At 45.0% G+C, this 14,294-nt stretch overlaps 1 protein-coding gene across 2 annotated transcripts in view; it reads right to left on the bottom strand.

The window, feature by feature from the left end:
* DGKD (diacylglycerol kinase delta) overlaps nucleotides 1-14,294 on the bottom strand; it is a 113,555-nt gene that overhangs the window by 81,700 nt on the left and 17,561 nt on the right. For both annotated transcript variants that reach the window (XM_032857525.1, XM_032857527.1), the window contains exons 2-3: nucleotides 6,658-6,768; nucleotides 4,924-5,004 (exon numbers count right to left, since the gene is read on the bottom strand). In XM_032857525.1, coding sequence (XP_032713416.1) covers nucleotides 4,924-5,004; nucleotides 6,658-6,768 — 192 coding nt within the window. The remainder of the gene's footprint in view (nucleotides 1-4,923; nucleotides 5,005-6,657; nucleotides 6,769-14,294) is intronic.

The raw sequence follows: 14,294 nt of genomic DNA, 5'->3' as shown, positions 1-14,294 counted from the left end.
AGTCCACAAGGGCCTAGCCGATGGAAGGCAGACCTGCAAAGAGACTCCGGCAAACTGCCGTATGGTACGCAACCGGTTCAGAACTCAGCTGGTAAACACCACAGGGGGTTAGAAAGAGGGATAATCGTTAAGTGTTCATTTTAAGCACAGAAAATATTTCTATCACCCACAGCCCCAGAACTGAAGGACTCTCTACCAATGCATGACTGGGGGGAAGTGGACGGCAAGCTCTCTCCATTTATCTCCATATTCCATATGCCATCGTGAATCACCCATGGGATGAGCTTCCTCATCTTGGAATGTTTCTGGGGAACCTCAGTATTAATCTTTCTCTGGTCCTTTCAGCACATCCTCAGATAAAAAGGCAGGTTTTTTTTTTTTAAATTTTATTTTAAGATTTTATTTATTCATTTGACAGACAGAGATCACAAGTAGGCAGAGAGGCAGGCAGAGAGAGAGAGAGGAGGAAGCAAGCTCCCTGCTGAGCAAAGAGCCCAATGCGGGCTCGATCCCACGACCCTGAGATCATGACCTGAGCTGAAGGCAGAGGCTTTAAACCACTGAGCCACCCAGGTGCCCCGAAAAGGCAGTTTTTAAAGCACTAATGAAACGGAAAATAAATGTGAAAGAATTGGTGCCTCTGCCCTTGAAGGCTAGGAATTATCCATGACTACCTGACAGAGCTTGAGTTCCAAAGGTCTCTCCAACACAGGCAGGCTCTACATCTGGAAGTCAAGTGTTTAGCACTTGGAACACATTTTCCCATAGAGACAATGTATAAATCAGGGTTCGTTCTCAGATCAGGCTGACAAAGCTCCGTATTAACTCATATAGTACCAAAAGCACAGTACCATCCTATTTCTTCCATAATATTTTTACTGAGAAACAATTCCCACACAATTCACCCTTTTGAAGTATACAATTCAGTGGTTTTTAGCACACTCACAAAGTTGTGCAACCATCACCTGTATCTAATTCTAGAACATTATGTCAGCCCCTCAAAAAAATCCTGTGCCTCGGGCAGTCATTCCTCCTTCCTCCACAGCCCCTCCCAGCCACTAATCTACTTTCCATCTCTATAGGCTTGCCTATTGTGGCATTTTGTATCAACAGAATCATAAGATGTGGCCTTTATTGTCTGGCTTCTTTCACTCAGGATCATGTTTTCAAGGCTCATACAAGTTGTAACACATATTCAGTACTTCATTTATTTGTCCAAAGCCTTTTATTTTTTTAAAGATTTTATTTGTCAGAGAGAGAGAGAGCGAGCAAGAGAGAGCGCAAGCGCACAAGCAGGCAGAGTGGCAGGCAGAGGTGGAGAGAGAAGCGGGCCCGATGCTGGACTGGATCCCAGGACCCTGGGATGATGACCTGAGCCAAAGGCAGCGGCTTAACCCTGTCCAAAGCCTTTTAAAAGTTCATACTTTGGGGCGCCTGGGTGGCTCAGTGGGTTAAGCCGCTGCCTTCGGCTCAGGTCATGATCTCGGAGTCCTGGGATCGAGCCCCGCATCGGGCTCTCTGCTCAGCAGGGAGCCTGCTTCCTCCTCTCTCTCTGCCTGCCTCTCTGCCTGCTTGTGATCTCTCTATCAAATAAATAAATAAAATCTTTAAAAAAAAAAAAAAGTTCATACTTTGTACCTCAAATGGAATTTACAGAAATAATTGGAAATGCACCAAAGGATCTGGGTACAAGTATATATCACAATATTATTTATGATAGGAAAAAGTAACATTCACTGTAAGGTCCGGTTAAATAAACTTACACATTTATATGATGGAATACTATGCAACATTAGTAAATAAGATTTTAAAGGCTATATATGAAAGGAAAAGCTCATTGTTAACTAAAGAAAGAACATTGAAAACATTTTTTTTTAAAGATTTTATTTATTTATTTGACAGAGAGATCACAAGTAGGCAGAGAGGCAGGCAGGGAGAGAGGAAGGGAAGCAGACTCCCTGCTGAGAAGAGAGCCCGATGTGGGGCTGGATCCCAGGACTCTGGGATCATGACCTGAGCCGAAGGCAGAGGTTTTAACCCACTGAGCCACCCAGGTGCCCCGAACATTGAAAACATTAAAAAAAAAAGTGTGTGGGGGATGATGTCAACCAAAATATATTACCAGGTATCTCTGTGTAATAGGAATATGGATGGTTTTAAATTTCCTATTTATATTTATATACTTCAAATTTTTCTTTAATAACTTGAATGATTAGTAAAGTAATTCTACTGGGAGAAAAAAAACAACTTTTGGAATGTGAACAGAAAGGCACTCAGAATTCAATTCAGAGTCCCTCATACTTTCATTATATAGACAATCTTATTGTCTGTTTAATTATATACACATGCACACACATAACAGAAATAAGAATAAGCTAATCAGTAAGTTGTTTTTAAAAGTTGTGAAAAACAAAAAAGAGAATAAACAGAGATGTAGAAACTGAATTAGGTACCAGAAAAATGGAACTGATCAATAATCCACGAACTGGTTCTCTTACAAAAACAACAAAAGGGATGGAGAGTAAGAAATCTGACAAGAAAAACAAAAGCTAAACAAAATTAGAAACGTGAAAAGGATATAACCAGAGACACTGAGGTTTAAAGTGCAAATAATACATGCTACAAAATTCAAAAGTGGGATAAGTGGGAAAGCAAATTACAAAAATAGAGTCCAAGAGGTAAAAAAGCTCAACCTTTTCACAGCCTTACCTCCCTAGAGAGGCTTCATTTGTTAAGGCTTTTTTTTTTTTTTTTAAGATTTTATTTATTTATTTGACAGGGAGAGACCACAAGCAGGGGGAGGACCAAGCAGAGAGAGCCATAGAGGGAGAAGCAGACTCCCCACTGAGCAGGGACATGCTCCCAGGGATAATGACCAACAGAGCCAAAGACAAAGACACATGTTTAACCAACTGAGCCACCCAGGCACCCCCTCCCTGAACAAACTTAATGACAGAGAACTTAAAATAAGTTCTCTCATATTTTCAAGAAACAATCAATTCTAAAACTATAGATGTTCCAGAACACATAAAGTTATGGAAAGTTACTCAATGAATTTTATAGGGCTAGTTTAACTCTGAGATCAAAACACAAATTACCTCCTACCCCAAAGGAAATCTCCAACCATACACAGTAGAGGAATATTCTAAACACAAAATTAGGTTGAAAAACTTAACATTACCAAGAACAATTTATTATTAGGAAATGTACAAATACCCAAAACCAATATGATCAACTAAATTAATGCTCAAAAACACCCCAATAAAATACCTATTCCCATTTAAAAACTCTAAAAGCCACAAATCACAGAATAATCCATTTACAGTTTTATTTTTTTTTCCATTTAAGGTTTTAAAAGTCTTTCCCCAGCCAGTAAGTAAACAATAAAATTAATGGAGTAAAAATAAAAATATTCTAAGTAAAATGAAGAATAAAAGAAAGACCACCAGGAAAGTCTGAATAATTCGATAAGCCATGAACTAAAACCAAGCACTTAGTTATATCAAAACAAGTAGAAGTTTAAATGGAAGGAAAATCCCATTCGAATCAGCAACATTAATAACTAGCCCATAAATAAATAAAACCTGAAAGTATCTGAAACTAACACTAACCCAAACGTCAGATCCTAGATGTAAAAAGAAAATTACCCACTTTGAGTTATAAAAGAACTAAAAAAAAAAAATCAGGGAGCATACTTTACTTCTAGATTGGCTAGCTTAATACAGAGAAACAAGCTTCTAAATATTCCATTCCTGCCATTAGAGTCATACTTTATAAGGATTTTTTTTTTAAGATTTTATTTATTTGCCAGAGAGAGAAAGAGAGAGAGAGAGAATGCATGAGTATAAGCAGGGGGAGGAGCAGGCAGAGGGAGAGAGAGAAGCAGGCTCCCCTTTGAGCAGGGAGCCCCATGCAGGACTCGATTCCAGGACCCCGGGATCATGACCTGAGCAGGAGGCAGACACTTAACCATCTATACAGATTTTTTTTTTTAAAGATTTTATTTATTTATCTGACAGACAGAGATCACAGGTAGGCAGAGAGGCAAGCAGAGAGGAGGAAGCAGGCTCCCTGCTGAGCAGAGAGCCCCATGCGGGACTCGATCCCAGGACCCTGGGATCATGACCTGAGCCGAAGGCAGAGGCCTTAACCCACTGAGCCACCCAGGCGCCCCACCATCTATACAGATTTTAAAGTCGGCCCCCGAAACCAAACTTGTAGTCATACCAGAAATGCTGTCTATAAACCCATTTTAAAAATATGAGGAATATTTTGATCAATCAACACGGAAAAATGCCCAACATAAACTGTCAAGAGGAAAAAAAACTAGTATAAAATAAAAGAATCATAATAATCTTATGGTGTATGTGGGGGAAGGCACAGGTATTTATAAATAAAGATGAACACTCCAGAGTAAGCAGTTGGCTACCTCTGGGTGGTGAGGTCACATGATTTTAGGTATTTGGAACTTTTACAAAAAGTACAATGTAACTTCTATAAATTTGGGGGTAGGGAGGGGAACAGTTTAAAAGTAAAGAAACACCCAAAATATCAACAGTATTTGTTTTAAGGTAGCTGAATTATGGTTGTTTAGTTGTTTCAACATAGTTTCCTGTGTTTTCCAAATTTTCTATAATAATCGTAAAAAACAAACCTCTGTGCAAAACTGTTAGAGAAACATGTTAAAAAACAACATGTTAAAAAATTCACTTGGACCCTCTTGTTCTTTGGAGCTTCCATGTGCCAAATTCTTAGTTTTTCTCCAACCATTCTATTATTTTCAACATTAAATTCAAAATTTGCCAGGAAGACTTCCAATCAGAAAAAATAAAACGGTCTGAACTGCTCTCACACGCTTGCTCAGATTAAAAAGGAAAGCAAAATGTGGTGAGGAATCAAGAAAGGTGTGGCCCAGAGTCTTACCGTGAAACTGTTGTTGACGTTCTTGGTGCTGGATTCAGCCACGCTGGCATCTGTCAGGTCCACCTCATCAAATATGATCGACTGGAGAAGAGACCCAGGCAACAGAGTCAGTGTGGGGCCAAGGCACCCCGGCCCAGCCACTCTCCCTCAAGCCCAGCCAAGCAGCCACAGACACCCAAGCGCCTTAAAACTTGAGCACCTGACAACTACACCAACACTAACTGCATCCATGGCTGCCTGCTTCTAACAAGAGCACAGAGCTCAAAGGTAGAGCTCTGTGTGCTTTTTAAGCGAGGAGTTCATGAGTGACTGCATTCGTGGAGAAAAACAAAACAAAACAAAAAACCACTGTGGTTTCTGTATTTATTTTTTGTAATCAGCATTTCACTTCTATATGTGAAATATGCCCTCACACGGAGTCTACCTGAGGGAGCAGGGTTCCAGACCGAGGATCCTCTATCCTTCCAGCTAGAGTCACACTTAGGGGGAAAGGTCCCGGCTAAAACAAATGATTCTAGGAAGAGAGACCGATCCAGATAGAAGGGATCTGGCCATGACGGGGGAAAAAAAAAAAAAAAAAAACAACAACAACAACAAGGGAGCAGACCAGAAGGAATCTAGTCCTGGAGAGAGAGACAGCCAGGCTCCAGAAGGAAGACTGGGAATTATGCCGGGGAAACTTCCCCCCAACCTATTTTCCTCCCCATAGTCCCCATCTCCTGTTTACCTTATTGTCCCCTCTAAGAAGACTCCACTGGGAACCCCTGGAGGAAATGCTAATGACTTAGGAAAGAGACTCACCCTTTTAAGTAACAAGCCTCCTCCCCCAAACCCCCTCCCCAAACACATACACACACACACACACACACACACACACACACAACTAACTATAAGTGTTTTTTGGTTTTTTAATGAGGGATGTGGTCAGAACCCTCTCCAAACAAGTTGCTCTGTTCAATTTCAAAAAATTTTAATGCATTCTCTAGGGGCCCATCTCAAAAAAAAAGGTCTAGAATCTAAATCATTTACATTTTAATACCAAAACATCAGCATTGACAACAATACCAATACAATACTGGTATTCAGGATGCCAAAAACTAGCTTTGCAAACACACATTCATTTAAACAGGACGGGAATTCAGTGGCTTTCACTGGCTTCTTGTCTTTCTCTAGAGCTGCCTGTGACTCTCCCTGCAAAGCTCATACACAAGCCAGCACAAGGGAAGGCGGAGCTGGGCTAGAACTTCACAGTTCTGTTCACACATCAACAAGCCCAATACGCTCCAAAAACAGCTTTCATTAGTGTCACAGGCATGTACTACTTACCTCCACGCTCATTAAGCTATATACATTAAATATCCATAGCTTTTTGAGTGCCAATTATAACTCAATAAACTGCTTTTAAAGAAAAGATATTTTAGCCCATAGGAGATTTATAAGCCTGTGACCCCAATCCTTCCGAAAAAAATATCTTTCACTATAATTTGATTATTTCTGTGACATTCCCCTTTCCCCACTGGTGACACAGAACATTAAGGGGGAAAACACTCAGTAAAAGTCAACGTTTATAAGAAATAAAACGTGCCTTGAGACAAATTAAAGCTAGCACTGCAGAGTATCACCAAACTCACGGGAAATAACAGATCTAAGCAGTGGAGGTTTGTCCCAGGATAAGGACTCGGTAGAGACCCTGCCGAGTCTGTTCTCCAGTGGTCTCCACTCACTGCACCTCACCTTTGCCGTTTTTGCATAGTACAGCGTTCGCCCCCGCAGCTTGAAGTATCTCCTTTTTGATCGCTGAAATGAATTGTTCTGTTTGGTCAGCATCCCCTCTTTGATGACGGTCTGAAAGCACAGAAACAAGTCATGAGCAAGCGTCTGCACAGTGCCCTGGTGCCCATCCCACAGAACTGCACACAGACGGGCCAGTGCCTGCCTGACCAGTTAGGCCAGAGGCCTGACCCAAGTACTTCTCACACTCTCCCCAGACCCTGGCCTCTAGACCAGGGCTACACAATTCTGAAGGACGGTGGCAGGCCTGCGCGGGAAGGGTGTCAGGGGCCCAAGGTGTGCCTGGCCATGAGCAGGGGATCAACAGAGGGGGGCAAGAAGACTTGCAGGAACACAGTAAGCAGCAAGGGCCAGAGCATTCTCCCGCTTCAGCATTTGGTATTTTTCAGCTATTCTTGGCATCGTCTCCGTGTTCTCTGGCCTCCTGCCATTTCTCAGGATCCCGTTGCCAAAACTGTCGACGTAGGTTGCTGTGGGGTTCAGCACAGCCCCAGTCCTGTGCCCCAATCATCCCTCACCCTATTCACAAGCTGGGTACATGCCTCTGCCCACATTGTCAGACAGAAGTGCCGCAACCAAAGTCACTAAACTCCTCTCCTCCCGTAAATCCAATCGGTCCACCATTTACCTGGAGTTCCCTTAACAGCCAAAGTGGGCAGAGGTCCACTCACCGTGGCTCAATGAAAGCCACGGTCTCGGTAGAGGCCCAGGCAGGGTCTCTACCGAGTCCCCTACCGAGTCCTTATCCTGGGACAAACCTCCACTGCTTAGATCTGTTATTTCCCGTGAGTTTGGTGATACTCTGCAGTGCTAGCTTTAATTTGTCTCAAGGCATGTTTTATTTCTTATAAACGTTGACTTTTACTGAGTGTTTTCCCCCTTAATGTTCTGTGTCACCAGTGGGGAAAGGGGGGAATGTCACAGAAATAATCAAATTACAGTGAAAAAACGGGGGGCATGGCTTCTCCTGGAGCTGTTTCCCCTCCCGTGGTGTCCCAGGGGACAGTCTAACAGGACAAGGGAGCCCTGCAGAGCACTCAGAAGCGAAATGCTCAAAGAACTACTTGATCATTAGACATGTGAACCACTGGGAGCCACTAAGAGACAAAACGAATAAACAACGTGCCTAAAACAGGAGCCTGGCTCTCGGCACGTGCATACACTGTTTTCCCCAGCTGACAGAAACGGCCAATGTACAAGGGGTCTCGCCATGGAATCAGGGAGAATACACAAAAACTGTGCCCCATATACTAAGACCGGTTTAGAGAAGTTTTAGAAGAATTACCTAATCCCATATAGCTTTGTACTTCAGGGAACTTTTTAAAGAAAATATCTGTCCAAAGCACTTGGGTACCTGTGGCCACTGAAGATGACCTAAGATGAAACCAGATATAGAAACCTCATGTAACCCAAACACGTCAGACGGCAAGAGCAGAACACCAGTGCAGTCTGGTCCTTCCACTAGCCAACTCCAAACAGAGCAGGGAGGGAACTCGGGATGCAGCTCCCCCCCACCCTGAGAAGAACTCCGAAGAAAGCCCCTGAGGGCTTCACCAACATGGGGCCGTGCACCGGGACCCCAACCTGAGCCGCACAGTGCCCGGTCCACAGGGCATGGAAGTGCTGACGGCTGCTCCCCTCCTTATCCCCGCCACAGGACGTCCTCTCTAGGAGCTTCCCGGGCAAGGGGAGCTGCATGAGCCAGCTCGTGACCTTGCACCAGGTGTGATGGGATCTGTGCTGTCCAGTTGGCCTTATGGTACGACAGCAACCTTCTCCAGGCCCCAGGAGAAAAACTACTGAGAACCTCCCTCCTCATGCTGTGGCGTATGCCTCCACCTTTGCTTCTGAGGTCACTCGCCAGCTCTCCCAGGTAATGAAAGACTGGCAGCAGCAGAGAGAAGACGACAGCATCACCCAATGACCGAAGGAACAGACACGTGAACTACAGTCACAGAATCCAAAATGGCCATCCTAAACGAAGGCGCTGCTTTTCTGAAGGGCGGGAACACGTGCTGAACCAGAGGCAGATTCCATGGCAGAGACTAAGCGCCCCCTCTGATCCCAGTAGCTACAGGTAGAAACCATCCCCGGTACAGAAGGACTAGCAGGTCATTTCCCAACGTTCTTTTCAGAGCCAAGTACACACGGACGTGCATCTCAGCGTGCTCTTCAGAGATCCAGAACAGCTATGTCTGCGCACAGCAAGGCAGACCCACAGGCGCCAGGGCCATGCTCCAAGGCGGCCTCTCCTCCTTGACCTCACAGGACTCTCTCGACAAAGGCACCGCTCCTCGCCCCCACGCGTCTTCCTTACCTCTGCAGGGGAAGTCACCACTTCCATCTCTTTTCTAAATGCAAATTAAAAAAAAAAAAAAAGACAACAAAACCAACAAGCCCAGACCCAGAGAAGTTATACTAAGTTATCTTTAAAGGATAAATGCTAGAGTACTTTTTCTTGCATCTCCCGCCACACATCTCACACATAAAAGAAAAGCAAAATTAAAACACAATCCACTCCACCACACACACACAAATCTTTCAGAAAGCGGATGAGAGCTGCGATCTTGGGCTACCCAAGGAGGGCCGCTGTTCTATTTATAGAACAAGAGCACTCAGAAAAAGACTCTGGTGGGTTTCAGCGGAAAAGGCTGGGGAGAAGATAAAGACCAGTATTTCTTTGAAGCTTTCTCAGAAACTGCGTTTCTTCTCCTGATTCGCTGCTCGAGAATACTATAGATATGCTGCAGAATATTTTTAAACAGTCAAAAGCAATGAACTAAAAGTGGTCAAGAAAATAACACCCCTGAATAATCTGCTGTGTTTTGCATTTGGCAGCTTGTAAATGGCACCCACAGGAAACACTGCTCAGCTGGCAGGGCTCCTCCTCATGCCCAATGGAGCAGAGAACCAGAAGTCAAAAACCCAGACTCAAGCACAGCTCCATCAGCACATGCTGGGCGGCCATGCTCTTAGAACCATTTTGTCAAGTTCTTTGCACAAACAGAAAGGCCCACTCTGTCCTTCAAGCAATCCAGGGCACCTTCATCACCATCAGAAACCCAGAAAGGACAGATCTGAAACACACACAGGCACTGAGAATCAGAGTGGGTAAGTGAGCCCCATGCCCACCTCCAGAGAGGAAGTAAATCCAGGGATGAAACCGGTAGTCCAAGCGTGGCCCTGGGTGCCACAGCCACCCAAGGTGAGCAGACAGAGAGCAGCTGGCCCACAGGCGAGACTGCCAGGCACCTGCTGTGAGAGAAGCTCAAGTCTCTAGTCATCCTGCTCAGGAACAAAGGACTGAGGAAGGCAGCTCTGGAAATGTCCTTAAAAAGGGTTCAAACCAGGGACACCTGGGTGGCGCAATCAGTTAAGCATCCACCTCTTGGTTCCCACTCAGGTCGTGATCTCGGTGTCCTGGGATAAGCCCTGCATAGGGCTCTGCACTCAGCACAACCTGCTCGAGATTCTCTGTTGCTCCTGCTTGTGTGCTCACACACTCTTTCTCTCTAATAAATAAATAAATAAAATCTTCGGCCAGGGAAGTGGGGGGGAGAAGTTTCAAACCAGTGGGCAGGGAAAAGCAAGAACAGGCCCCTTGAGCCCTGGTCAAACCTGCCCAGACTACTGAGAGCCAGGCCTGTGGGTCTCAGACCCTCAGGTATACTTTGCAAAGATGTTCTTGGCCACAGTATGGAGGAGAGGCGGAGGGAAACCTAGAAGCATGCAGAACAGTCCAGAAACTCTTGTAAGAGGGCAGCCAGCAACACTGAGCCTCTGGGAGGGAAACAGGGACACAGACATGAGAATGCCTGGGAAGGAGGCCACCACAGATGGAGACGAGGAGGACTCTGGTTTCACGAGGGAGGCTGGGGGCTTCATTTGGGACATGCCCACGAGGTCCTCAAGCATGCCAGGGGGAGCTGAGCTGAGCAGAGAGACAGCAGAAGATATGAGGTCAGGGTATGAGACAAGGTTTAACAGGGGAGACATTTTGGTAAGGCACATACGGAAAAGGAGCACAAAAAGAGCAGGCGCAGGCACAGGAGACCAGAAACCCCAGGACACCAAGCTCAGGTACAGAGAGGCAGAAACCCAAAGGGAGGATAGAAGAAAGCAGGCACTCGCCCAGGATCAAGGAGACAGCCCCCAGGAGGCTGCACTGATGATGACGACTGGGTGGAGTCCGAGGAGGGCCTGCCAGGGCGGAGCCAGAGCACAGTACACGGAATGTGACCAGGATGGGAGGAAGCAAAGATAGGAGGTGGGTTTTTTAAACCCACATGTTTCTTAACTTTTTATAAACATGGAATCATAGTGCACACACCATACTTTAACTTCCTATTTCCTGTCATGATATATCGTCAGCACCCTTCCACGTTAGTGAGTACCTTTGTCAGCTACAGAGCATTTCCACGTACTGCTGTGCGTGTACTCAACTCACTTGGGCTGCTAGAACAGGTGGAACGGGTCCCACTCAACACTACCAACAGCGCTTCAAAGAACAGCGCTACAATGAAAGTCTGTGCCTGTCCTGGACTCTTCCTTAAGGCAAAATGACGAGAAGCAGCATTTGGGGCTCAGGATAGCCCAGAAATAGATGCTGACAGATTTGAAAGTGTGACGAGTGACAGCAGCAGCTTCTCCAGCTGGGGGCGAGGAGGGATCAGTCAGTGGCCGGCCCTAAAACAACCGATTATCCAAGGGCAAAAATGCTCTCAGTCCCCCACCTCACACACGTGGGCTACAGATGAAATGCAAAAGGCACAACTCTAAAAGTTTCAGCAGACAATAAAGGAGAATTGCCTTATGACCTTGGGATTGGGGGGGAAGGGGTCTTAAGCAGGACTGAAAAAGTACTAAACACAAATTATAAAACTGCTTAAGCCAACTATATTCCAACGGAGAACTTCTGTTGATCACAAACACCTCACAAAGAAAGGAAGAGGGAAGCCAGGGTCTGGGAAAAGATACACGCAATACTGCCAATGGCCAGAGAGAGCACCCAGAACATTCTAAGAAGCCCTGCAAAATAGTAACAAGAAAAAGCAACTGCTAAATGGAAAACTGGCAGAAGGCATGAACCAGAGCAAGTCCAATGGTGACTAAGAGATGCTGAAGGGCAGTATGCTAGACAGAAAGGATCCCTGGGGGTGACCTCCTGATGCTCTGCTGGGTTCACGCATGCAGTTTATTACACGCGTTTATGCTGCACTGACATTTACAAGCGTGTTACTCAACATGGGAAAAGAAAGAGAAAACAAAGTTTGTCAATAAAAGGATAGAAGTAAAAGCTCAGGCAGAGCTCTATTGGTTTAAGTGGGAGAGTGTGCACATGTTCCTGACGACCAGCCTGCCTGAGTGGACAAGGTTAGCGGCTGAAGGCAGGCCAGGAAAGAAAGGGGAAGATAAAGGAGAAAGGAGTGAAAAATCCTGCCCAATGTTCACATCAGCCATCTACTTGTCCTTAAACCGTTTTAGTCCTCCAGTAAAAACATATATAAACCTGATGTTAGTCCACATGATAAAAAATCCACAAAGTTCAAAAAAAGTGGGGAATTAGCATAAAACTTAATACACAAAAGAACTATTAAAATGTTTCTGTGGGGGAAAAAAGCTAGTAAAACTTAATACCTTAAATTTGCATATCACTTGAAATTTTCATGCGCATTTTTATATCTGCTTGCTTTTTCTCCCCAAGCTTTTATTTATTTATTTGACAGAGAGAGAGAACAAAGCAGGGGAACAGCAGGGAGAGGGAGAAGCAGGCTGAGTAGGGAGCACGATGCAGGGCTCAATCCCAGAACTCTGGGATCACGACTCAGGCCGAAGGCAGACGCTTAACAACTGAGCCACCCAGGAGCCCCTCCTTGCCTTCTTAACAGAACAAATACATGCTAATATTCTAACTGGCAAATAAGAAAACTGGGCGTTGAAAGATTGAATAATCTGTCCACAGTTAAACACCTACTAATAGACCACAAAGAAATATGAGGCCCCCTTCACTCTTATCAAAAATAAGGCATGCATGACATACCCAAAGACCTAGAGATTATTTTTTTTTAAAGATTTTATTTATTTATTTGACAGAGATCAGAAGTAGGCAGAGAGAGAGGAAGCAGGCTCCCCGATGAGCAGAGAGCCTGATGCGGGGCTCGATCCCAGGACTCTGGGACCATGACCTGAGCCGAAGGCAGAGGCTTTAACCCACTGAGCCACCCAGGCGCCCCTCTAGAGGTTATTTTAAATGCTTACTAAGTACTCATCATATTTACTATATACATATCTGGCATTTTTACCTTTTAACCTTCCATCAACTTCAGAGTTACATAGTAATATTCCCATCTTACAGATTAGGGAATAAAGCGTCCAAAGAATTAAGTAAATCATTCAATGCCATATAACTAGTAAAAAGACAACCTGGAATTCAAACCTAATTCCTAGACAGCAGGCCAAAAACATCTGTTGACAAAAAATCTACTGATCATAAAAATCTACTGATAACTCTGATTTAAATAAATTAAGCAAAGGTAGCTTCATCAATTCAAAACAGCATCCACAAATTCATCCCAATTCATCTGATTCAGAACTACCTGCAACTTACATACAACTCCCCTACCTACCTACCACCCGGTCTTGTCACATCATCTCAGAAGCTGAGAAGTCTGCTCACCTTGGGCCACAACTGTATGTTGACACATCAATGTCTCCATGGCACCAACAACCAGCAGGAGCGAGAGACTAGAGGTGCACATGGGTTACTGCTGTACTGGAGAATTCCTCTCAACTCCTCAGAGCCTAACTATATCTGCTGCCACCAATCCAACACAAAGGTGCCCACATGAGTTGTTTTTCCTAAAGACCCCAAAAACGCTAACCCACAGAAAAAGGACAGCCATTCTTTTCTTACCAATCAAGAGAACCCAACTTCCCCTTTGCTACTACCCTGGTTTTCCTCCTTCAATACACTGCCTGCAAGGTTAAAAGCAACCATGTCCCAAATCCCCTACGTCACTTGAAGTTCCACCGAGAGTTAGGAAGATGTCCCACTCCTGTCCCCAGTAATATGAGGAGGGACCAAAGCAGAAGACCAAAGAGTGGCCCCAAAGTGTAAGGCCAAAATTCCCCCAAAAGAACTGCTCCTTGATCTGCCCTTCCTTTGGAGTTCACAACCACCTTTCCTAAATCTGAGGGCTCTCCTGTTACTCTGGTATGGTTTCTCTTTGCTAGTGCACTCTCAGTTCTGAGGGGGCTGGTTGAACCAAGTGCGGCCAACATCACAACGCTGATCACACCTCCCCAGTCCCGGCCACATGATTCACTTGGTCACAGAAACCTACACGGATGTCCCGCCAGGGCTGGGGAGGCAAGAGAGTTGCTTCGCACACATGTGAGAACACCATGTAGCTTCGAGTCCCCATTCCCTGTCCCTCTCACCTTGAATGTAGTCACCAAGTCTAGAGCTGTAGCAGCTATGGGGAGACCATGAGCTGGGAGCCAGCAATCTAAAGCTGGTGAGGCAGAAAGGCACAGTGTGGAGTCCTAAGGCATCATGTGGCTGACTGACTCCCTGGCCA

This window comes from Lontra canadensis, unplaced genomic scaffold (genome assembly GCF_010015895.1).
Source record: "Lontra canadensis isolate GAN:19392208 unplaced genomic scaffold, GSC_riverotter_1.0 scaffold13, whole genome shotgun sequence".
NCBI classification, from domain to species: Eukaryota; Metazoa; Chordata; class Mammalia; order Carnivora; family Mustelidae; genus Lontra; species Lontra canadensis.
This window is presented reverse-complemented; position numbering and strand designations above follow the sequence as displayed.